The following is a 26,032-nucleotide window of genomic DNA, read 5'->3' on the forward strand; positions in this document are numbered from 1 at the left end:
ATGTCCGTCCGTCCATGTATCACGCCTCATGTCACCCTCCATACATGGCCAAGACAGAATTCATGTGCAAGTGTGACTCACATGATGGTGCGTCACGGCAACACATATATGGAGATCCCTGATGTAATCAATATTAAGCCCATATCTGGAAATGCCTCATGTGTCTGTCTCAATGTCTCATGATAACCAGTGTGGTTGTTGCGACGCGAGTCACACTTACAAATAAATTCCGTCCTTGTCCCTTTTATGCCCATATATGGAGATCCCTGATGTCATCAATATTAAGCCCATATCTGGGAATGCCTGTATATGGACATATTGTGTTTCCCTTAGGGAGTCTTACTGGTACTAGGTATGTAGCCTACTTTATAAGTTTGTCTTAAATGTTGTTTTTGTTATCTCTTGGTTCTTCTTCTTCTGTTCGCTCACATCTCACTGCTCTAGTCCAGTCCCCATGGATGAGAACCAGGGAAAAAGGAGAACAAAGACAGATGTTACTTGTCAGGAGTCAGGACAGGGTTCATGTGGCCTGCTTCACTCTCTATCTCCCACAAGTCATTAGATCACTGCAGTACTGGACCCTTGCTGAGACAGAAAAAGGTACTAAAGAAAAGAAAAACATTCACTTCTTATGAATATATGTTTTAAGTTTGATTAATTAAAGTTTATGTGTGTGACATCATCATCATACCCGGAAGTTATGCGGAAACGCCTACTGAGTGGCAAAATACTACTTTCTGGCCTTGACAGCCCATACCGGTACATCCAAACAGAAAAGTCCTATCTGATTGCATTAAACAATGTTAAACTCACTTTGCCCCTCGATTTGCCACTCGATTTGCCATTCACTTTAAGCATGTGCGTACCCTCTATACTGTATAAAGTTTAAGCAACTCTATTTAGATGAACGACAAAAAGAACTTCTTTCCTCTTTGACAAATAGTAACTTTGAACTGGGCTCTATAATATAATTCATTGTGTGTGAAGGAGAGGATTCTGTAGCGTAGTCACCATCCCACCCCAGAAGCCTGATGACCAAGCACTTGTATGATATCTATATATGATTTATGTCATGACTGTACCGACAGTTACAGTGAAACACTGTAGAATCTCAGAGAGAAAAATAAAAAGCCCTTGCATCGTCATCATCAATCACCTCTCTCCTCCTCGGTGTTGTGTGTGTGCTGCTATCCCTCGGGGTTCACCGCTGAGCGCTCCCTCTATATGTGCTATTATTAGAGACATAACAGAACACCCTAAATACCCTAAAAGTCATTTTAATAGTATGCAACATGTTTTCAAAAACACTATAGTGTTTAGATACGTTGCTCATCGTTGCACGATAGCATTTTAGTACAGCTCTTTCTCCTATAACGCCTCGATTTACAAGCTCAGGTTAACGACGCGGTGCATCATGATGCTATAGCTTCAAGATGACTTCTTGTTGGCGAGTTAGAGCTACACTGTTGTGCGGCCGAGGATAAATTGGGCATCAGACAAGTCTTGCTCCCGGTTATGCAGTGATGCGTGACCTGTTTCCTTTATCTCCTTTGTGTTAGAGGACAGATGTCACCACATCTCTGAATGACCATCACATACAATGTAACAAGTTACTTTAGATCAGGGGTCGTCAACGTTTTCTGGCCAAGGACCCCTTAGTTGAGAGAGATGAAGCAATGACCCCCACAACCTTTTCATAGATTCCATATAGTTTCATTGTTTGACAGCACAATCGTCAGTGAATTTTGGATTCATGTCAATTTGTGTTTTTATATATTTAACCACTTGAAATACTTAATAAACTTGACCTTTCACTCTGTACTTAGTCTGCTCTTTTTACCCCGAAAATAGCCGATCTACAAGAGCTTGTAGATCTGCTATTTTTGGCTAAAGTTCTCAGAATATGGACACTAGGGTTCAAGTGGTTAACATAAAAAAAAGGTTTGGAGGACCCCCTGTGTTAACTCTGAGGACCCCCTAGGGGTCCCAGAACCCCTGTTGAAGACCCATGCTTTAGATGTTAGTATTAAGAGTGTTTGATATGGGGATCACTTTTGACAAATTTGACACATTACTCAATCTAAGACCTTGAGTACAACTGTTCTGTGAGTGACTTAGGAACCTGCCTGTTCCTAACTCAATCCTTGACAGCTACCTGTACGTTACTGCAGGCTGCTCATTGGAGTGACAGCCTGTCGCAAGGGACTTACTACACTCATCTACGGACAGGTCATATTAGGTCATATCATCAGGACAACCTATACCATTTATGTGTACATGGTTGCTTTCTCTACTGTCTGACTATAAACAAGAATTGACACAGTCAATATATAAGCTGGTCAGATGGAAAAAAAAAAGTTTTTTGAAAAAAAAATAAAATAAATGTTTTTTGAAAAAAAAAAATTTTGGAAAAAAAAAGTTTTTTGGAAAAAAAAAAGTTTTGAAAAAACTCGGGCGTGCTCAAACAACAGTAATAACTGCGTATTACCTTACTGTACTTTACTGTACTGTATACTGTACCTCACTGTACTGTACTGTACATATTCTGTGTTCTATATGAAGTCTGTGTTCTAGATCTATGAATTTTGTCACTCCCCCCCCCCGTGTATGTGTGTGTGTGTGTGTGTGTGTGTGTGTGTGTGTGTGTGTGTGTGTGTGTGTGTGTGTGTGTGTGTGTGACTTTTACTTATAACTGAGTACATCTACAGTGCAGTATTGATACTTTTAAGATACTTTTAAAAAAATAAGTGTAAAACATTTGAGTACTTTTTCCAACAGCTACTTTCCCCCATAGCCTGGAGGACTCCTGCTAAGTTTGCAGTTGCCTTAGAGCCTATTACTCTATAAATCTATCTGTGATGTCTGATTGTACTAAAACTAGCATGCTTATTAGGCAGTAGTGGGAAAAGTACTCGCATTCTTTACTTAAGTATCATGCAATACTGCAATGTCAGTGGAAGTCTTGTATTCAAAATGTAGGATACTTGAGTACAAGTATAAAAAGTATTTGTATTAAAATGTACCAAAAGCAGAAAGTACGCATTATGCAGAACTTAATGTAACCAAGGTGTTCAAATAAGTGTATTGATTGTAGGCATTTTCCAAAATCTTGTGGTATTTCACTGCTACATATCGTTCTAAATATATGCTTTCTTGTCATTTAGTACAATGAATGTGTTACCGTGTCTCTAGAAATGTGCTCATTATTGGTGAAGATACTAACTGTAATTCTCAAAGACTCGCATTGGTTCATTCAGCACATCGTTTTTGCTCTGTTTCATTTGATATTAAAATGCAACTCGAATTAATCTACTGTGTGGACACTGATCAGATGACAGGAAGAAGCAGCTCATCAATGAATGTACTTTGTGTTGCTTTTGTAAATTGTGTAGGGTACGATATTTTCATGACTTCACACCAAAGCCCATATCATGGTCATAGAGTTAAATCATTGACAACTTGCATACTCGTTCAGTTCATATGTTAATGCAGATGGTATGCAGATGGTGTGACACATCACCTACTACAGCCTACAACGATGCCCAGGGCAACACTGCATATTGTCTAAAAAATGGCTCACAGTTTAAATAACGTACGGTTTATTTGGACAATCATCTGTAACAGATGAAGTATAATTAAATACGACGTGATTAACGTTTGTTTGACATCCTCATCACAATTACATTGGATGCATCGCGTTGATTAAAGTGAATGGCTGCTATAGTTTTGCTAGTTTTCATCACCTAATCACCTTCCTTTCATAACCTAATCTCTACGTTTAGAATTGAAAGAAAAATAATGTTAATGTTAGTATGAAGCTAATTATAAAGCTTAAATGGATGATGATGTCAACAATGACTTGTGAAAATCAAAGAATGATAACCGATCTACAAGCAATCATACAAACATTTTGTACTTTGATGCCAATACTTTTGTACTTTTACTCAAGTATAGACCTCTCTTTTCTTCTGTTTCATTTATCACAAGCAGGCTGGCCACAGGCACCGGCTCAGTGTGAAGGAATGGTGCTCCCTGCTGGACAAAATATTTCATTACAGCAGTACAGGTCTGGCTCCCAATCATGAGCTCGGTGACCATGTGACATGGACAGCCAATCGGCAAATAGGTCCCCTAGGTCCCCTGAATGTCTCAGGACAATGTAATCTGTTTAAAGAGCTGGTCCTGCTGACCAGCTAAAAATCACACCCGTGTGAACTGAGCGTGGTCGTGGAGGCTGTGCAACAGCACTACTGGGTGGGTGCAGCGGGGGTTGCAGTACTTATGGGTCAATGCAGGTTTGAATCCCATTACTGTAAGCCAGGCCTGCTCACACTCTGTTTTCAAAATCAACATTTAAAAATGTCACTCTGACTACAGGCTACTCCTGATATGAGAGAACATATGGTTATGTATGTGGACAATCAAAATAGTCATTTTAAAATAGGCCTACTGATTAAACACGTTTAATGGCAACGTGATTATAGCTGATCAACACGTTTGCACGGAACTTAAGCACACACACGCACAGAAAGCGAGAGAGGAGGGTGTGAGTACCCTTTTACCTTCACGTTTAGCTGCAAAACTCTACAGTTAGCACCACCCATCCCCATGCTGTCAGTGAGCTCTATGCTACAAGTGCTGTTTGTTTACTCACTGTGGCCATCCCATTCCCCCCTGCAGCTAGCTACCCTTTGTGTGTCTGTCGTAAAAATTCCTCTAGCTCTTCCATCCCTGTCAGCCAATAATCATGTATTACTACACTGTATGCTTTGCTGTCCTATCATGGGACAATAGATTACACAATATTTATAGCTATGCAATTTCAACAATGTGCCTTTCTTTCCATGTGATGTATTGATGTTTATGTATTTATTTTATACCTTGCTTATTGTAAGTCGCTCTGGATTAAGAGCGTCTGCTAAAAGCCTAAATTGTAAATTGTCATTCAGACTGATCCAAGTTTACAAAGGGTTCTGCCCCCCATGTCTCGCTCTACAATTAGTGTAGTGTGCTTTACAATGCTGTAGTTTCTTCACACACTCTAATTTATTTGACCCTAAAACATTCAGTTTGTTAATAATAATAATAATACTTGACCACACATGCTGACCCACCCTTCCCCCCTGTGTGTGTGTGTGTGTGTGTGTGTGTGTGTGTGTGTGTGTGTGTGTGTGTGTGTGTGTGTGTGTGAGAACAACAGCGCCCCTCCCTTAACATGTGTGGTCAGAAAAGGTACTGCAGGCTTGAGGCTACATACACGGACGGCTGGACGGCCGGACGGACGCATACACACACGGCCACGTATGGGAGACGGTGTGACCACCGCTCAAAAAAACATAATCAGAACTTAGAGTAGATGTGTAAAGCCTCTATTAGAGTCCAGGGTGAAGAGCAATTCACTTCACCGCGGTGTAGTTTTCTAGCTATCACCTAAAAATACATAACAAAGCCTAGGTGATAGCTAGGAAACTACAACGCGGTTAAGTGAATAGCTCTTCACCCTGGACTCTGATAGAGGCTTAAGCCTCCCTAGCTACCCATAGGTAACTGAGTCCCTCCATGTGAGAAGGCTCTGTCTGGAGGAGACAGCACTAACAAGCCTGACCCACAGAGTAATGGCCACTAACCGTGCACGCATGCACGCACATACACATGCAAGCACGTCACACACACACACACACACACACACACACACACACACACACACACACACACACACACACACACACACACACACACACACACACACACACACACATACACATATTACTATACTTGTGAGGGCATTAATGTCTTGCGCTGGCGGTTCTACGACATTTCAACTAAAGCCAAAAATAGATGATCTACAGTACAGTACAAGCTCACTAAATGTCGCAGACACGTTATAGATCTCAGGGTAGATCTCAGCTTGCCTTGCAGATCTGCTATTTTTAGTTAACAACACCAGCACATACCTACCTACATACCACTTTACGTACTGTATAAATCAGGCATAGGCAAGAATAAACATAACCTCTACATTTCAAATCCTAAGCCCAACCTGAATCTTTTCCTAATTGTAAGCCTAATTCTAAAATCAAACGCAGTTTAGTGGTCTCAAATCCAGCGCTCACTTCAAACTGGGTTTGATTCTTTTAAAATAAGGCTAGGTCAAATTCTACGGGTTACGGTGGAGTCTGAAGAGGTGAGGGGGGTGATGAGGACAGTGTTTATATTTTAGTGACAGGTCACAGGTGCTACGTCCTCTTTAATCTGATTCTCAAGACTGTGAGTTATTGAGAGCTGTGAAGAAACAGCAGGCAACCCCCCAGACACCTCATTTAACCTCTTGCACCATCCTCAAGAGAGCTCATTTATTTCACCTCTGGCTCCAGCCCGTCACATGCCATATATTTTTGGGTCGATGCCGATCCCGATTTTGGATAGTCCTAGACCAGGGGTCTTCAACAGGGGGTCCGGGACCCCTAGGGGGTCCTCAGAGTTACTACAGGGGGTCCTCCAAATCTTTGTGTGATAGAAACTTTTTGATCCTTTTTTATATGAACCACTTGAATCCTAGCGTTAGATAGAAGATCTACAAGTTCACAACGCCTCGTGCTGCAAGGCTTTGTGAGCTTGAGATCGGCTATTTACGGCTGTTCAAGTGGTTAAATACGTATCGGAAAACACAAATTGACATGAACCAAAAAACACTGATGATCCTACTGTCAAACAATGAAACTATATGGAATCTATGAAAAAGTTGTGGGGGTCCCTGCTTCATCGCTCTCTCAACTAAGGGGTCCTTGGCCTGAAAACGTTGAAGACCCCTGTCCTAGACCATGATATTTTGTCAACATTTTCAAATCAATTTGAAAGGCTTAGCTTAGTATTGGTGGATTTGTTGGTGCATAATAATCTGATTGGTTAACAAATCTTATTGCTTTTTTTGTAGCATGAAAATAGTTTTTTGTTAGATTTCATTAAAGTTTCTAATTGAGAACATGCAACTTAAAAGTAAAAAGTGTAAATAAAAATGTAAGGTAGCACTCCATCACGATTGTATTTGACCACTCAAGCCCCATTAACAAAAATCCTAAAATAGACAATCTACAAGGCCTAAATTAGGGACACCAGGCTGCAAGTGGTAAACTAATATATTGACAATTGCGTCACCAAATAAAAACTAGACTAAAATGTTTGGAAGGAACTAGTGGAAAGGAGATCCAGTGGAACTAGACAAGTCATTTTATGTCTGGTGAGCTTGGATGTTCCGCTCTGAAAATAGCAGATCTACAAGCTCACAACGTGTCGTGCTGCAACGTGTTGTGAGCTTGTAGATTGGCTACTAAAACCAACTGTAAATTTTGTCAACTAAATTCTTATGACCTTTCATTCAAAAGACTATGACTCAATATTTGCAGTTAAAATTAACACTGACAGACAGACAGACAGACAGACAGACAGACAGACAGACAGACAGACAGACAGATAGACAGAAGCCGGTGGGCAAACATCACAGCACAAAGCATATGGATATGAACACATCATGCACAAAGAGAGGGAGGAATTCTTCCATCTCCCACGTTTTTCATCAAGATAAGTGTATTTCATGTATAAATGTATATCTTTTTATTAGGGCCAAGGACACTTGGCCTTTGGTGTTACACGTTATTCTTTGAGGGCACACAGGCCAAATGACAGGGCACTGAGGGCAGGAAGGCAATCAAATAAAACAAAGGCTGTTCCATTCACAAAATTAATAATGCATTGCTATTTACAAATCACAAATCAAAAGTTCACACACGACTAATCTAATCACTGAATATTTGAAGATGGGATGTCAGTAGCCATAAATTATAACTACCAGGAGAGGATGCTAATATGCGGAGGTTATGTCTCTCCTGGAGTTATAAACCAGAGTCATATGGCTCTCGCTGGTTGAGCCCCAACGTCCATCCTACGCTCAAAACATGTACAAATCAATAAGTTGCTCACCGAGTCGTCGAAACAGCTTTATATCTACTGGACGGCACACTCGTTGGCATGTGTTAGTCCATATGTTTCTAATAAATTAATGTTTACTAAAACTTCTCCGAGTCTCATCGCTTTCCTTGTTTTTGAACTGCTGGCCGACCATATCACGTGACGTTGATCGCCGTTGCGATTCGCTCATACTAGGACATGACGTTTTTGTATGCGGAAGTATTCCAACGTTCTGTAGTTCTGAAGCGTTCTGAAGGCGACGAGGAGACGTGAGTCTCGGAGAAGTTTTAGTAAACATTAATTTATTAGAAACATATGGACTAACACATGCCAACGAGTGTGCCGGCCGGTAGATATAAAGCTGTTTCGACGACTCGGTGAGCAACTTATTGATTTGTACATGTTTTGAGCGTAGGATGGACTTTGGGGCTCAACCAGCGAGAGCCATATGACTCTGGCTTATAACTCCAGGAGAGACATAACCTCCGCATATTAGCACCCTCTCCTGGTAGTTATAATTTATGGCTAGGAAGTCAGGGAGAGGTAAGAATTCAGAATCTCAACAAAACACGCTATGCAAACTTGGGGGTTTAAAAACCTCAAGAGGAAAGAGTCAGAGGGTAAAACAGTGGAATCAGCTGGGGCAGTATGGATAGGATGGGGCATCAAGGCTACTGTGGCCTGTCACAATTATTACATAATCGTCTGATCGCAATTATTTGAGGTAATCGCAATTATTTTGCATACTCGTCATAATCGTTTCCATGTTGAGAGATGTTAATATAGTTTCAAACACTTTAAAAAAGTAGTGGAAATAGCAGATATACAAGCTCACAACGCGTCACGATGCGACGAGTTGTCATAATAGGCTTTTGGTCTTCAGGCAGGTGCTCTGAGCCACTCTGCCACAACTTCTCTAAATCTGATTCAAAATGTAGAGAAATCTGTGTAAACAGAGAGTTAATAACAAATGTACCAGACTTGTTTTAGTGCAGGTTGGTCCATATTTAAGTAGAGTGAGAGGCAACAGACAGGACACTGAGAAAGATTAGCATGCAGAGCCTTCGGTCTAGCAGAGAATGACTCACACATCCTTCAAACCCCTTTCAACCCGCCGGCCTATTCTGGACAGGTCATTGTACCGTATGCAGTGGTGTAATGTAACGTAACTAAGTACATACTCCAGTACTCTATACTTAAGACAATACAATTTTGAGGGATCTTTATTTTCTTCAGTATTATTATTATTTTTTACTTCTACTCTCATTTACATCTCAGAGGAAAATATTGTTCTTTTACTCCACTACAATTATTTGAAAACATTGTAGTTATTTGTTACTTTGTAGGTTTTGATTATTATTACAAAACACACTGACCACTTCAGCCCAATATATACAGTATTTCAGCCATCACATCACGCATGTAGATTGGCTATATGTTCGAAAGATACTTTACACATTTTGAACTTGTGGAATGGGACATTCTGCATAATGAGCACTTTCTACTTTTTGGTGCAGAGGGGGGGAAAAAGGAGCGGCCCAAGTACAGAACCCCTGGTTTAAGTGATTAAGTACACCCCACAGGCCGGCTAACTAAGGGTCACACCCATCTTGTGACATTCAGGAGATGTAGATCGGAATCTTGAATGGGTTTTAAATTTAACCAACTCATCATTTCAAAGGGAAAAACCTACAGCTGACGTTTTAGAACATAAAATATTCACAGCTCTGTTCAGGAGCTATCATGCATCCATTAGCGTTCTTCCTACGCCTCTGTCTCCCTCTGTCCTTGCCTCTTTTTTGTTTTTACATTCTCTCTTTCAGACACATCGTGTCTCAGCAAAGAATCCATACTCTAAGTACCAGATATCAGATAGCTCTGATGCCACTAGGTCATTACTTATACTAGGTCATTACTTTTTTTCCTTTTTTCCACACATAATAGAACGGTTTGCTGCACACAGCGCAGAGAATATCTGAATCAGCGATATGTTGAAGAATTTAAGCAGAGGAATGGAAGGATGCTGGGAGACATGGGGGGGGGGCAGAGGTGCAGTCATTCATGCATAATGCAAAGTGGCGTCAGATTACTGCGACAGGACAAACGTCATGCTATCGTGATTTTTTTAATATGTCCAGTATGGATGCTCAACGGTGCCTCATGGTAACTCAACAACAGTGTAGTAGAGTAGAGTAGAGTATAGTAGAGTACAGTGGTCAGACAGTACAGTAAAGTAAAGTACAGTGCAGTGCAGTGCAGTACAGTACAGTACAGTACAGTACAGTACAGTACAGTACAGTGATTGAATCTCATGGCTAATTGATGATTAAGGTCTTGTGACTTGGTCTTGTGCACTGGTAGTCAGCTGGGATGGACTGGCTGATTAATTAATAACGACAATCTCTATCTATCTTTAAGTCTCCACTGGCAGTTATTGGGTTTTAATTGGTGGAATTGCTTTCATATGCAAGAGTCAAGAGATGACACTGTTTAAATCTGAACAGTTTGATAATGCCTCTCCGTTACCGCTCCCTTCGTACAGTCTTCCCTCCACGCACAAACGCACGTACGCACACGCGTGCACGCACACAGACACAGAGACAAATAGACAGATAACAGGCAGGCAGGCAGGCAAACAGACTAACAGGCAGACAGACAGGCACGCAGACAGGCAGTCTCCAGCATCTTTTCCATCTCAATAAACGACCATGAGCTTTGGGCGCTGTCAGCATCTGCCCCTCTCGACGTACGTACGTATGCAGCACTGACTCCATGTATATTATATCATATGATCCATTATTCAGGATGGATGGCCCATATGAAAGCTTAATGCACAGACACCCACACAGTGGAGCGTTCCTGCTGCTATTCCAAAAGATGTATTGTGTACACATCATGAATGACACAGCATCTGCTGTGAAAACGCTGCCATGTACTGTAAATTATGACAATATAAAGGCTGTTGAAAAGGGAATGGCATCCTCCCTATGTATACTGTACGGTAATTATGAATATCACGTAATTCTATAGAACATTCATGAGCATTAACTTGCTTAATCTTTTCTTAACAAACCAAACCATGCAGTGGTAAAACGTGAGTGTGTGTGTGTGTGTGTGTGTGTGTGTGTGTGTGTGTGTGTGTGCGTGCGTGCGTGCGTGCGTGCGTGCGTGCGTGTGTTGAGCTATAGGAAAGCAGGTTTCCAAACATCAACAAGCTGTCCGTTCACTTCACAGGTTGCTAGAGAACATATATGAATCAATATGCAACTGAGCCACAACACAACAACACACTGCCCGCTCTGGACACATCTATTAGAGCACGGCTGGGTGAATAATCTGAATATGACTTCAAATCAATGGAAGGAATGAATACAGTAATAAGCCATACTTGACAGTGTGGTGTGTGTGTCACTCTGTGCTGTGTTGCAAGGTTGCTGTTGTGCTGCATTATTTGATCCAACATTATTCAACAGAGTATAACGTTGCATGTTGGGAAAATAAGAAACCTTGTATGTCCATATTTTAACTTTTTGAGTTTTTATTGTAAATTAACGCCCTACTTCTTGATCATACAGTGTCACCCGAAATCATCAAAAGTAGATCCGCAATTAAGCTCGAACATGGTGCGAAGTGAGGTGTTTTGAGCTTTTATATCTGCTATTTTTTAATTTGAATCCTGAAAAGTAACAGTTTTGGACATATGAGATTTCCAGTTTCCACTCGACAGAGGCACTAATTCATTATCCATAAGCTTTAATGATGCCGTGATATGAGACCCGAGATGATATCGACTGGGATTTTGGATATCATATAGGGCAGGCTATCATAATTATTACTTATTAAAAAACTGTCAAATGGTAAATGGCGCTATTTATATAGCACCTTTATCCAAGGCACTTTACATTCACCCAGTCAAAACAGTCAATTGGTCTGGTGTGAGTCTGCAGAATAGCTATTTTCACTATTTTGGAAAACTTTAAAAGAAAATGTATATTATTTCCCAATTCAATATTATTATCATAACACTATCAATATTTTAATATCTTATTTTGTCCATATGGCCAAGCCCTTCTTTGAGATACAGGACCGGAATGGAAACAAGCCTTTAAATAACCACCACTGTATTATTTGCAAACTGTTATTAAAGTATTCAATCAATCAATCAACCAACCAACCAATCAATCAAAAAAGAGACAAAACAACAGCATTGTCAGTCTCTTTGACACATATTTTGACATAATAGGACCCCAATGGAAACAAGCCATCCTATTAGCAGACCTTGTATAAACTGTAGGCCTACCTTCCTGACCTGCACCTTCTTCTTTTTTTTTGTGTGCAAATTGCAATCAATTATGCAATCAATCAATTGAGGACATAATCAATAATGACAAACTGAACACAGCCTTACACAGGTAGCCTATGTCAGTGTGCGAAGTGCTCACAGTCACAGCACAGACCGTTTTGATTGATTGATTGAAGGCTTTATTAGAAGTTTGCATAGGAAAATGTACAGATTCATGACGGTACAGTTCAGAAAAGACTAAGCTTATTTCAACAGGAAACCATTTAAGTATCTCATATAAAGAGTAGCCTATTATTAGAATATAAATGTAATTAACCAGCTTATTGCTTCACATTTCACTGGAGTAAAGCCACATTTCAAGGATGCAAATAAACAACTGCCGTCAACTTGCGTCAAGTGAATGAACCAAACCGAGCTCTGGTTCATAGCGTTAGAATGAGTTCTCCTTAACGCTATGTCACAGATGATCCCTTGCGCTCACAGCCACGGTAGCCCAGGCTGCTCAGCCTCTCGCCTGTAGTAGAAATAAACAGTACAATTTCGCTACTCACCAAAACAAAGACGGTTCTAAGATGCTGAAAGCCTACTTTCCTTAGTGGGAACACTCGGAGCTCCCCACCTCACGTCTAAAATACACTTTTTGCCCAGAAAAGAAAATATTTCACCGGAAGTTTTAGCTACTCCACAGCGCCCTCTACAGATCTTGTCAATAGAAAATTCCATGGACCAGATTCTTTCTTCCGGTGAAATATTTTCTTTTCCGGCTAAAAAGTGTATTTTAGAAGTGAGGTAGGGGGCTCAAAGTCCTCCCACTCAGGAAAGTAGGCTTTCAACTCTATAAATCCGCCTTTGTTTTGGTGAGTAGCGAAACCGTATTTTTCATTTTCACTACAGACGAGAGGGTGCGCAGCCTTTCCTGCTGCGCAAGGGATCATCGGTGACATAGCGTTAGGGAGAGCCCCTTCTGACGCTATATGGACCAGAGCTAAACAACCAAACAAACCTCACCTCTTGTAACTGCTCCAGCTCCCTCCTCAGAGTGTCCTGCTCGGTCTCCAGCTCGGCGTACTGCTGCTTCAGGCTCTGGTTCTCCTCCAGCACCACCAGACCGCACTCCGCCGCGCGGATCTTCTCCCGGTTGGCCTCGGCCAGCTCCTGGGTGAGCCGCTCCACCTCGGCCCGGTACTGCTCCACCGTGTCCCCGCCGCATCCTCCTCCGTCCGCAGCCATCGCCCCTCTGATGCTGCTGCTGCTGCCTCTCTGACTCCCACTGCCGTCTATATGCGGTCCTCCTGTCTCCTCAGAGACTGAGAGAGATAGAGAGAGAGAGGCGGAGGCTGCCTGGCTGCAGAGATGCTATGCTGCTGCCAGGGGTGGACTAGAAAAAGTAATCAAATGTTGTAGGCTACTTAAATAAAAGTAGCAATAGTGCACTGTAGAAATGCTCGGTTACAAGTAAGTAGGCCTAATAGGCTACTCATTATGCATTAATGTCCCATTTCAAGTTTTCAAAATAAAGATCAAAGATCTACAAGATCACGGCTTGTGCATCGCAAGCATTGTAAGCTTGTAGATCTGCTATTGTATCTTGTAGTGTGAACTTGTAGATCTGCTATCTATTGTAGATGCTATTGTAAATCTGCTATTTTCAAATGGCCAAAACATATTATAGGACTGAAGTGGCTAATGTAGGCCTATGTTTTAAAGTATAAAAATCTAAATCTAGGCTACAAAGTAACAAGTAAGGTTTTCAATGTAGTTGAGTAAAAGTAAAGAAGTATTGGAAATTTGAAATATTCAAGTGATATCAAAATTATACTTAAGTAGCCTACAGTACTTGAGTAAATGTACAGTTACTTTAAACCACTGCGCTCAGTGTGGACGCAATGAATGAACAACTGGCAACAACTATAACTAGAAAATATTGTTCCTTCGAAACAATTGTGGGCTCGCTTCAAGCCAGAAAACAATGGCTATAAAAGTACAAAATGTCAAGATCGCAGGCAGTGCTCTCTTTGACCTTACTGACGCAATCGGACACTGCATGCATGATTTGAGGCATTTTGTTCCAAAAATGGGTTATGCAAAAAGTTGACCCGCTGGTGGCGCTATAACAGGACAATGTGAGAAGGGTGGCATCTGTTCCTTGACAATGTGAGAAGGGTGGCATCTGTTCCTTGACCTAGTGGGAATGTGCTTACAAGATTTCATGTACATCGCAGGCTGTGTTCATGATTTGAGGTGTTTTTGGCCACTTTATCGCTGCTTGCAGCTATATTTATTATTATTATTATTATTATTATTTTTGTGTGCACTTCATAGGCATGTTAGATAAAGGTCCTTAGATTGTGTGTAGAATGTTTCATGCAAATTGCAAAATAAAATCCTAGAATAAAAACAGGTTTAAGCGTTTCACAAACTGCTCAAAATTATATAGCGCCCCCTTTGGCCAATTGGGGTAAGATTGGTTTTAGTGATATTTGGAATAACACTCTACATCTTTGCCAAATGCCATGAATATATTACTTTGCATGTATGATTTAGAGGCAGAAGAATAATTTGCATAAAACTGCAATATTCATTGAATTTATTAAAAAAGCATGTTTCAATTTTTAAAAAATCCGATCTGACAGATTTTTAGATATCGGTCCAAAGTTCACGTAAAAAAAGTTTTGTGCACGTGACGCGAAAATTCCAGAATAAAAGTGGGTTTAAGTGTTTTACAAACTGCTCAAAATGGCGGAAAATCTAAGGGCGGAGCTTACTTAACAAAGACACAGATGTCTTCCGCTCGAGTCAAAGCACGCGTGTAAGCAAGTTGCATGACTTCAAACGAAACGAGTCATGACTTATGCCCGTTTGAAGTTTGAATTTTCAAACGCTTCGTATAGCGCCCCCCTTTGGCCGATTCGAATGAGATTGGTTTCAGTGATATTTTGACTAACCCTCTACATCTTTGCCAAATGCCATGAACGTGTAACTTTGCATGTATGATTTAGAGGCCGAAGAATAATTTGCATAAAACCGCAATATACATTGAATTATTAAAAAATCATTATTTAACGTACAAACTTCTCACCACATAGCCTGTGTAGATATAGGTTCAAATTTCATGTGAAGAAAGTTTCATGCGCATTACGCAAATATCCCAGGAGGAGATAGATTTTTACTGTATTTCATATAATTCCAAATTGTGGGAGACCTAAAGGTCAGAGGTCAAAAGTCAGCGGGTAAAAGTTGTTCGGCATGAGGAGACGCATACGTGTATACAGGTTTCATGGCTGTAACTCAAACATCCCTATTGTCATCATTCGACCTGTCCCTCACCCCTTCCCCTCCCACCCATAAGGCAGGGAATGTATTGGACCTTGTGTTCTCCCGAGCCTGCTCCCCATCTAACCTTACTGTTACCCCTATGAAGTACTCAGATCACTGCTTCATAACCTTCTCCCTCTCCCTCTCTATCCCTCTCCCACCCTCGGACTGTCACCACACGACGCAACCTGAAGACCCTGGATCCCTCAACTCTCTCCTCCTCCATTCTCTCCTCCCTCCCAACCCCAGATACCCTTCCCTCTCTCCCTCCTGACACTCTAACATCTTCCTTTCTCTCCTCTGTCTCCTCAGCGTTCGATCGGCACTGCCCTCTCTCGACCAGGCCAGCACGCTCAAATCCACCGGCTCCGTGGCTATCTGAAACCCTCAGAACTGAGCAAACACCTCTCAGGGCGGCAGAGAGGAAGTGGCACAAGTCGAAGCAACCAGAGGACCTAGCTCACTTTCATGGACTCCTGTCAGGTTTCTCAGTCGCACTCTCCACTGCAAAATCATCATTCTACCACACAAAGATTCAATCATGTACCTCAAACCCTAGGAAACTGTTTAGCACCTTCTCAACCCTCCTCAAACCCCCCCCCCCCCCCCCCCTCCGTCATCCCTCTCAGCGGATGATTTTGTCACCTACTTTGAAAAGAAGGTTGATGATATCAGTAGTTCATTCTCCCATCTCCCCCAGAATACAGTGTCTAACACACGGAATTGTATCCCTAACATAACATGTCTGTCCTCCTTCTCCCCTCTCTCTGCAGATGACGTCATAAAACTAGTGACTTCCTCTAGACCTACCACCTGTGCCCTGGATCCAATCCCTTCTCCACTCTTCCAGACGATCGCACCTGACCTACTCCCCTTCATAACCGCCATCATCAACAGTTCTGTAACCTCAGGCCAGCTGCCTTCAAGGCAGCCAGAGTATCACCACTCCTCAAAAAACCAACTCTTGACCCCTCGGACGTCAAGAACTACAGACCGGTATCCCTCCTCTCATTTCTTTCAAAAACCCTTGAACGTGTGGTCTCTAACCAGCTTTCTCTCCATCTCTCACAGAACAACCTGCTGGATCCCAACCAGTCAGGTTTTAAACCGGCCCATTCTACAGAAACGGCACTCCTAGCAGTCACAGAAGCACTCCATGTTGCCCAGGCTGCCTCCCACTCTGCAGTCCTGATTCTTCTGGATCTATCAGCAGCATTCGACACAGTGAATCACCAGCTGCTCCTGGACACCCTTGCTGACCTAGGCATCACCGGGACGGCACTAAAGTGGTTCGCCTCCTACCTGTCGGACCGGACCTACCAGGTCTCATGGAAAGGTTTGCTTTCATCCCCCCGAACCCTCCACACGGGAGTCCCCCAGGGATCCGTACTTGGCCCTCTGCTTTTCTCCCTGTACACCAAATCCCTTGGTGCTGTAATCTCTGCTCACAATCTATCCTATCACTGCTACGCTGATGACACTCAACTGTTTTTGTCCTTCCCCCCTTCTGCCACCCAGGCGGAAGAACGCATTGCTGCATGTCTGGCCGACATCTCACAGTGGATGTCAGCCCACCACCTTAAGCTGAACCAGGACAAGACGGAGCTACTCTTCTTCCCAGCTAAGTCTTGCCCCATGCAAGATCTCACTATTTCCATAGATAATGCATTGGTGACTTCAGTTCCTACTGCTAGAAACCTTGGTGTGGTCCTGGACAGCCAGCTATCATTCAAGGCACACATTGCATCAGTCACCCGGTCCTGTAGGTTCACACTCTATAACATCCGTAAAGTCAGACCCTTCCTTACCCAGGAGGCAGCCCAGCTCCTCATTCAGACATGTCATATCAAAGCTTGACTATTGTAACTCTCTCCTCACTGGTCTCCCGGCATGTGCACTTAAACCTCTCCAACTGATCCAAAATGCCGCGGCACGACTGGTCTTCAACCAGCCTAAGTTCTCACATGTCTCTCCCCTTCTCCGCAGCCTCCACTGGCTCCCGGTTGCGGCCCGCACTGAATACAAAACACTGATGCTGACCTTCAAAGCAGCCAAAGGTATGGCTCCTCCATACCTCCAAAACCTGATCACCCCCTACACCCCCACCCGTTCACTTAGATCAGCCAACACAGGGATGCTGACAGAACCCTCGCTAAAAACTCCAGGGCAAAAATCCACTCGTCCGAGACAGTTTGCCCTCCTGGCCCCCAAGTTGTGGAATAAACTCCCTGTCGCACTTAGAACAACGGACTCACTCGCTAGCTTTCGCCGTGGACTGAAGACTCACCTTTTCAGACTCCACCTAAACCCTTAGCACTACAGAAAGGTCAGTGACCATACATGAAGCTAGTTAGCATTAGTTTTTTGTCTTTAGGTTTTTAGAACTTTGATTATACTGTGTTTTTTCTAGATAGATATCCATTTGCATTTGTTATATTGTTTATGATGTTCTGACCAGAGTGTATATAAGAGAGTTACGTCACGCTTTGAACTCGCCGCAGACCGGAAGTGGCGTCGCATGGAGCCTGTTCTCATTCTTATCGAGGCTCTGCTGCTCTCCTGCCCGTCCGCCCCCACTATAGCCGAGGTATTTTCAATCACTGGTAAGTAGACGAAATCACGTCTTTTTCACCCTTTTAACGCATTCACGGGCCTCTCGTGAATGTGTGAATGCGTGAATGCGTTAAAAGGGTGAAAAAGACGTGATTTCGTCTACTTACCAGTGATTGAAAATACCTCGGCTATAGTGGGGGCGGACGGGCTGAAGACGGGCTAGCTAGGAATGAGAACAGGCTCCATGCGTGCGCAAGTGCGCATGCGTAAGCTTCCCACCATAGAGTAAATAGGCTTTCCACGCTTACTATGGGAGTCGACGTAAGTGACGTAACTCTCTTATATACACTCTGGTTCTGACATATTATCTTGTTTATTATTGTGATGTTATCTGCTTATTGTAAATCGCTTTGGATTAAAAGCGTCTGCTAAATGCCTAAACTGTAAACTGTAAACTGTAAACACAGCATGAGCTATACCTGTTCAAAGTTTGCACTTTCGAAGGCTTCCTACAGCGCCACCATTTGGCCGATTGCTGTAAAAAGTAATAGCACACGTCGCCACAGTAAGCTGAACACATTGATGTTTTTATTTTCATTTTCTCACTAAGTATGTAGGAGTAGAAAGGAACCGAAGTTTTGAGGAGAACTTGATATGATTGTATAGTATAGATAGAAACTAGAGTTGACAGAGTCAATTTTGACAAGTGTGCCTGCAGCTCGCTAAATGTGCGAGTTTGGACGGTGAGGCAATCCACCAAGTTGTCTGTGTTAAGTTTTGAGAGGGTCGTTCCACCTGAAAAACGCGCTCTGGCACGAAACGGTTACGTTTTGCGCGTTTGTGACGCCCCCTACGGGTCGAAGTGGAAATGCTTTTGGGGATCTGTTGAGTATGCCACCCGCGACCTGTGGTTGAAATTCAGTGTTGACTTGACCTTTTGTTTGTGATTTATGGCAATCTTTTGCCAAACGGGCCCCTCCCGCTAAAAGGGGCTCATACCGTTACGAACGAACGGTATGAACTATCGAAATATCCCTTGACTATGTTTATTGCGTGGGTTCCTAGATCAAGTGTACCCATTTCTGTGACATTTGACGAAAATATGTAGGAAAAGGAGCAAAAAGTGTGTTTTGGAGAAAATTCAAAATGGCGGAAAATCTATCCTGATGCAAATGGGCGGGGCCTATATGGGGAGATGCGTCTTGACCCAAGAAATCCAGGGAAAAAAGAAATTTAATTTTTCGATCTACGGTTCAAGAGTTACGATTTTTTTCTCTCTCTCTTTTCGCTCTCTTGCTGTTCCCTCTGAGGACAGGCGTGCATGCATGAGTCAAACTCTTCACGTTGTTTTTGGGACGGCAGTAAGATGTCATCGTGTGCGGTGCAGAACTCATGGTTAAAATCAAACCTCGGTTCGAAGTGGAGCAGTGGCGGGTTTTTCAGGGGGACCGACCCTCTCAAAACGAAACACAGACAACTTGGCGGATGGTCTCACAGTCCAAACCGCTGCACAAGGTCGCACATTTAGCGAGCTGCAGGCACACTTGTAAAAATTTACTCTGTCAATTCTAGTCTCTTTCTCTCCTCTCGCTCTCGCCTCCCTCTGGGCTCATAGAGGTAGGTATTTTCTGAGCACCCGTGCACTGTTTATTTCAAATACATCAGTAGGTGTAGATCTCTGATTATCTGGGTATGCAAGACTAGTGGATCAGTAAAGGATGTTACAGCCAGTTGCAGATATATGCCTAATGACTGTTTTTCCTTTGTGTTTTTACAGAGCTGAAACAAGCACAAGCTATGATGAATGCACTACAATGAAGTATACACACCAACTAGTGGACATACTGTTATTGTGACTGATGATGAATGGTATCTCACAACCAGAGACACAGTTAGACTTCTTAAAGTGCCATATTTATCTGTCTGTGATTCCTAACCCTGGTTTCTCAGGGGGCCCCTGCCATATTAAAAAAAGGGCTCCTGCTGCTTTATCTTTATTTATGAAACAGAACCGCATTACAAAATTGCCACAAGTGAATTGCAGTACACATGGCTATAGATCTTCTGTGACATAGCTACCCAAGTAATAATTTAAATAGACCATGTGAAGTTGACCGACGGCCTAGGCTCCAAGAATGGCTCAAGATGTTCTTTTACAGCGGTTTATTTCACCAACCTCCACCTCCGATGCAGTTTTGTACAGTGCAAACAAAATTCCAAATACAAAAATAAAGTTGGCCAAAAATCAAAAATAGAGAACTCAAGAACAAAAGGCAAAAATCAAGAAAAAGGAAAAATAACAAACTGCACTAGGCTATGCCCATGAAGGGCCCTGGCAGCTCTTTCACAGAGGTGTTCTCACCTCACTCTCCCGAGCATAACTGAGTTGCCCTGGTTAGCAGCCTCCCTATAAAGGAGTGGACTGTACCACTAACCAGGGAACTAATTAACAGCAAATAGCTGATCTACAAGCTTACAGTCTCTTCTGAACACCTTACCATATTAATAAATGTTCAAGTGTGTTACACTACCCATCATTTAGGTTAGAATTCATGTATAGAGACAATAGGTAGTCCCCCCAGGAATCCGCGGAGAAAAATTCTTAATTCCGCGGAGAACAATCCTGATTCTGCGGAATTCTGTGGTGAACAATTCTTGATTCCGCGGACATTAAAAAACAACCTAAAATGACCAGTTATCAAGCTAAAAATGATATAGTTCTAATAATCAAGTAAAACCCTTCATGAAATAGCTACAATTAATTTTAATTAGTGGTTAGAATAATCAAATAATCATTTTTGAGAATATAAATCTAATATTAAATCTATTCTTTTTTTTAATTGTTATTGTTTTTAATAATTACTTTCTGTTGCAAAGACTATATTGTCATGCAAACCCTGCCCATAGTAACCACATTTTAGAGGATAGCCTACCTACTACCTAGTATGGGTGTAATATTTATTTATTCTCTTCTGCATTATTGCCAGGACCATAGACATAGAGGAACTATAGTTCAGGACACAGTTTCTGTCAGGAACGAATGTGGGACCGGACCAATAGAATACAGCATCAGTGCAACCAGTAGGAGGGAAGCTAAGCTATTCCCCCAGGCTCTGTATGAGGTGGCCACTGGCCAGACCATGTACACATCGTTTTATAATAGTAGTAATGACTACTCCCGCCGCTCTGCTGCCACTCGCGACCGTTATTCTACGGACGTCAGAAAAGTCCGCGAATGGCCGAGAAATCCGCGGGTGGTCCATGTATAGCATGCGTGAGTGCGTCTTTCTCACCATGTGAGGCTTGTGAGCCAATATAAACAGTCAGACGATGTGCCTAGTTCCTAGGCCATTAAAAATCAGCACCATCCGCTCTGGTATCGTCACCACACACACGAGTCACAGCCGGTCACAGCACATGAATGCATGCCACGGCAAACAAAGCCATTTCCGTTTCCGTATCAGGCACGAGGACCGGCTAGGCTGTGAGTCTTGTCCGTCTATATCACCGCGACATCTAGCGGCCGAGATGAAAACTACATGTAAAATGCAATATTCTGCTCCTCGTCTTGTCCTATTCTGCGGACTACTATGATATCCGCGGGAGGCTCTGATATCCGCGGAGGGCTTCGATTTCCGCGAAAAATTCCGTGATCGCGGAATCGCGGATTCCTGGGGGGACTAATTAATGTTCACAATTTTGTTTCTACTCTGTGTCTCATGGGAGGGCTGTGGGCAGTTCAGAAATCCATCTACCAATGACATCATTGTTTGGAAGATTCTTTTTTTAAATATTTAGATTTTTATTATAGTGAGAACAATGCCTTCCATTATAACATTGCAACATTTCAAGAATAGAAATTCAAGAATAGAAAGCCTAATTTCTATTTGTTTTGATTCCCTATCGAGGATGTCACTGGTAGACGGACGGAGTTCTATGATTTTTGTTATTTTATCATGAACATTAGTGAGGACCAATTAAATGAAGTTAGGTTGAAAAGTGGAGAAGTTCTCCTTTAATGTACAGTAGGGTCAGCAAAATGTTTATATTTAACATTAGTCCAATACTTGTCAAACATCGATTTCACCATTGACATATAATCTAAAAACAGAATTTTAGTAGGCCTACTGACACTTAATTATTTTGTGCCATTATCTTGTGTTGTGGATGTGACACACACACACACACACACACACACACACACACACACACACACACAGTTTCCACAGGATTACTTACTTTGCCCATCTTGTCTTCATTCACTGCCAGCAAATCCCTTCACACATTCTGTAAGGAAAGAGTCAATTTCCCCCTCTTTTTAAACACATTGACCTGTCATTTAAATAACACAGGGCACACACCACTAAAAATGCCTTCAACAACTAAACTTGACTTTTATGCTAGTTTACATCAAAAGTTCAACTACATGCCTTCTTAGCTTTCAGCTAACAGTCAATTGAATTAGCAGCTGCAGCTAACAGCTAATCAACAGTAATGGTGTGTGTCTCCAGTCTCCCTCTGTAGACAAGGCAGAATTTCTGAAAATGTGCTTGTATAAAGTCCCGAAGGCATTTTGCGAATATTTATTATATACAACTGTTCTAGGGGTATTAAGGGATGCTGAATCCAAATTTGCTGTATATAATGCTCAAAAATGTTCCTAAATGGCTAAAAATTGAGAAATCCAACATGGCCGCCACTGCAAGGCTGAAATCTATTTAAGTGAAAATCTTTTTGACTAAACAAGGTAGAAACTTGAACTAAATGTGTTTTTCTAGGTTAGCCTACATGGGGAATTTGAAATTCTATCCTGATTTTAGATCAGACGTGAATAATTGGCTTGAAACTCATGTATAGCAGAAAAGGTTCGTTATTGATGCATAATCCGTCAAACAGAAACAAAAGCAGGAAGAACCATGGTTTTATTCATCAAAACTCTTTTGATTTAGATTTTTCTATCAACAAATCATATATGCAAATTATATATAGTCCTTAATATGAAGGTAGGCTACATTAATTTAGCCTATTTGCAGTCATCAATATTTCGAGCAGATCTCATAGGTATTTTGCAGCTGCATGCATCCAATTCCACTTTTTCTGAATAGAATAGAATGGGTTATAATATAATATAATAGTATTTTACCATATCAATAAAAGCAAATGTACATGGGACTACTTCTTACTGTAATCCTTACTGTGGCAGCTTATTCACAGTCTTCCTCAGTGTTCCGACAAGTGTTGAGTTTTTTGCAGTTGTATACTTCCATACATGCCATATGACTCTTTATGGATAGAATAGAAGAGAAGGGGATACAACGTTTATAGCCAGCACAAGTACATCAGGGTAGGGTTCATCAATCTGTCAACATCTAAGAGTCTAGAGTATGCAGTCTAGTAGGCTGATATTCTCTAAAATTACCAAATCCCATTAGTACAAACTATTATACATACATACCTGCAGCTGCAGCTGCAGCGTTCGCTGAGGCACTCCTTTGTACACCCACATGAAGTGAACTCCCTGCAGGCTTTGGGCATAGGTGGCAGAGAGAGTAGCCGTGGCACTAACTGGCCTTCCTTGATCATCCAATCCCATTTCCTCCACTGGAGGAAGATCGGGGTGTGGCAGGTGAGCTTGATTCCATATAGTTGCTTGATAGTGTGCATGTATGATATGGAACCTCACAGCATCTGTGGTTGGTGGCAGAGTCTCTTGGGGACGACCTTTGCAGAATAACTTTACTCATGCTTTGTTGCATGAATCAACGTCAGGCACACCATAGATCTTACAATTGAATGTTTCTGATGATGTCACGATATCTTCTGTGAAAGGGCCCTTCCCAAGGCCAGCAAGATCAGTGTGATGTTGTTCGAACACCTGCCAGGCTGTCTTCTTTCCGTGGCCGCTGAACTGAGACACACTGTCACATCCAGTAAGGGCATGGAAGGCAAGGAGTGTCCACGAGGAAGCTGATACACGACTGATCCTTCACTGTATCCATGCACTGATGGAAACAGTAGTCATGTCAGCACGTGACACAGAGGTGGTGCTTCTACTACTGCTTGCTCACTTTGACAAAATCAGATGTACCTATGTCTACATGAAAGCTGGGATATCAAAGGACCCAACGTTTTTCCCAGTGCATGAAATTCACAGGACTTCCATGCCCTTACTGGATGTGACAGTGTGTCTCAGTTCAGCGGCCACGGAAAGAAGACAGCCTGGCAGGTGTTCAAACATCATCACACTGATCTTGCTGGCCTTGGGAAGGGCACTTTCACAGAAGATATCATGACATCATCAGAAAGATTCATTTGTAAGATCTATGGTGTTCCTGACGTTGATTCATGCAACAAAGCACGAGTAAAGTTATTCTGCAAAAGTCGTCCCCAAGAGACTCTGCCACCAACCACAGATGCTGTGAGTGTGAGGTTCCATATCATGCGTGCACACTATTAAGCAACTATATGGAATCAAGCTCACCTGCCACACCCTGATCTTCCTCCAGTGGAGGAAATGGGATGGATGATCAAGGAAGGCCAGTTAGTGCCACGGCTACTCTGTATGCCACCTATGCCCAAAGCCTGCAGGGAGTTCACTTTATGTGGGTGTACAAAGGAGCTGCAGCTGCAGGTATGTATGTATAATATATTGTACTAATGAGATTCGGTAATTTTAGAGAATATCAGCATACTAGACTGCATGCTCTATAGACTCTTAGATGTTGACAGATTGATGAACCCTACCCTGATGTACTTGTCCTGGCTATAAACGTTGTATCCCCTTCTCTTCTATTCTATCCATAAAGAGTCATATGGCATGTATGGAAGTATACAACTGCAAAAAACTCAACACTTGACGGAACACTGTGGAAGACTGTGAATAAGCTGCCACAGTAAGGATTACAGTAAGAAGTATTCCCATGTATATTTACTTTTATTGATGTGGTAAAATACCAATTACCAATTATATTATAATCCATTCTATTCTATTCAGGAAAAGTGAATTGGTTGCATGCAGCTGCAAGATACCTATGACATCTGCTCGAAATATTGATGACTGCAAATAGGCTAAATTAATGTAGCCTACCTTCATATTAAAGTGATATTTCTCTTTCAAAAAACTTTGGGTAATTTTATCGTCTAATCAGGCTTTTATGAACACCCTGAACAGTTTTTAATTTGCTTGATTCAATATTTAGATATTTGATGTAAATGTTACCAGGCCCTCGGCCTCTCCCCACAGACACCCATTGTAACTTCAAACTTCATTTTAACCATGATAGATTCATTAAAAACACCCATTATTTTTTCTGGTGAATCATATTACCCTCCTAATATGTGAGCAGGTCGTGTTTTTTCAATAACATTTTTTCATTTATTTTTAATAATTATTTTTTGAATTAAAATTTTTCCATTTTCCCAAATAATTAATCAAAATAAATGAAATGAATGGAAAAAAACACGGTCTGCTCACGTATTAGGAGGGTAGAATGAGTCACCACAAAAAATAATGGATGTTTTTAATGAATGGTTAAAATGGAGTTTGAAGTTACAATGGGTGTGTGTGGGGAGAGAAGCCCTTCCCCTGTTTCCCTGTTGAAAGTGGAATATCCCTTTAAGGACTATATATAATTTGCATATATGACTTGTTGATAGAAAAATCTAAATCAAAAGAGTTTTGATGAATAAAACCATGGTTCATCCTGCTTTTGTTTCTGTTTGACGAATTATGCATCAATAACGAACCTTTTCTGCTATACATGTATGAGTTTCAAGCCAATTATTCACGTCTGATCTAAAATTAGGATAGAATTTCAAATTCCCCATTTAGGCTAACCTAGAAAAACACATTTAGTTCAAGTTTCTACCTTGTTTAGTCAAAAGGATTTGCACTTA

At 41.8% G+C, this 26,032-nt stretch overlaps 1 protein-coding gene across 1 annotated transcript in view; it reads right to left on the bottom strand.

The window, feature by feature from the left end:
• The window catches only part of LOC308293708 (protein bicaudal D homolog 1-like), a gene marked incomplete at both ends in the record, with an annotated part of 67,142 nt that extends 53,644 nt beyond the window's left edge, over window positions 1-13,498 (bottom strand). The window contains one exon of the mRNA XM_080736313.1: window positions 13,277-13,498. Coding sequence (XP_080592439.1) covers window positions 13,277-13,498 — 222 coding nt within the window. The remainder of the gene's footprint in view (window positions 1-13,276) is intronic.
• Between the last annotated feature and the right edge of the window lie 12,534 nt (window positions 13,499-26,032).

This window comes from Nannobrachium achirus, assembly GCF_963921795.1.
Source record: "Nannobrachium achirus genome assembly, chromosome: 11".
Taxonomy (NCBI): Eukaryota; Metazoa; Chordata; class Actinopteri; order Myctophiformes; family Myctophidae; genus Nannobrachium; species Nannobrachium achirus.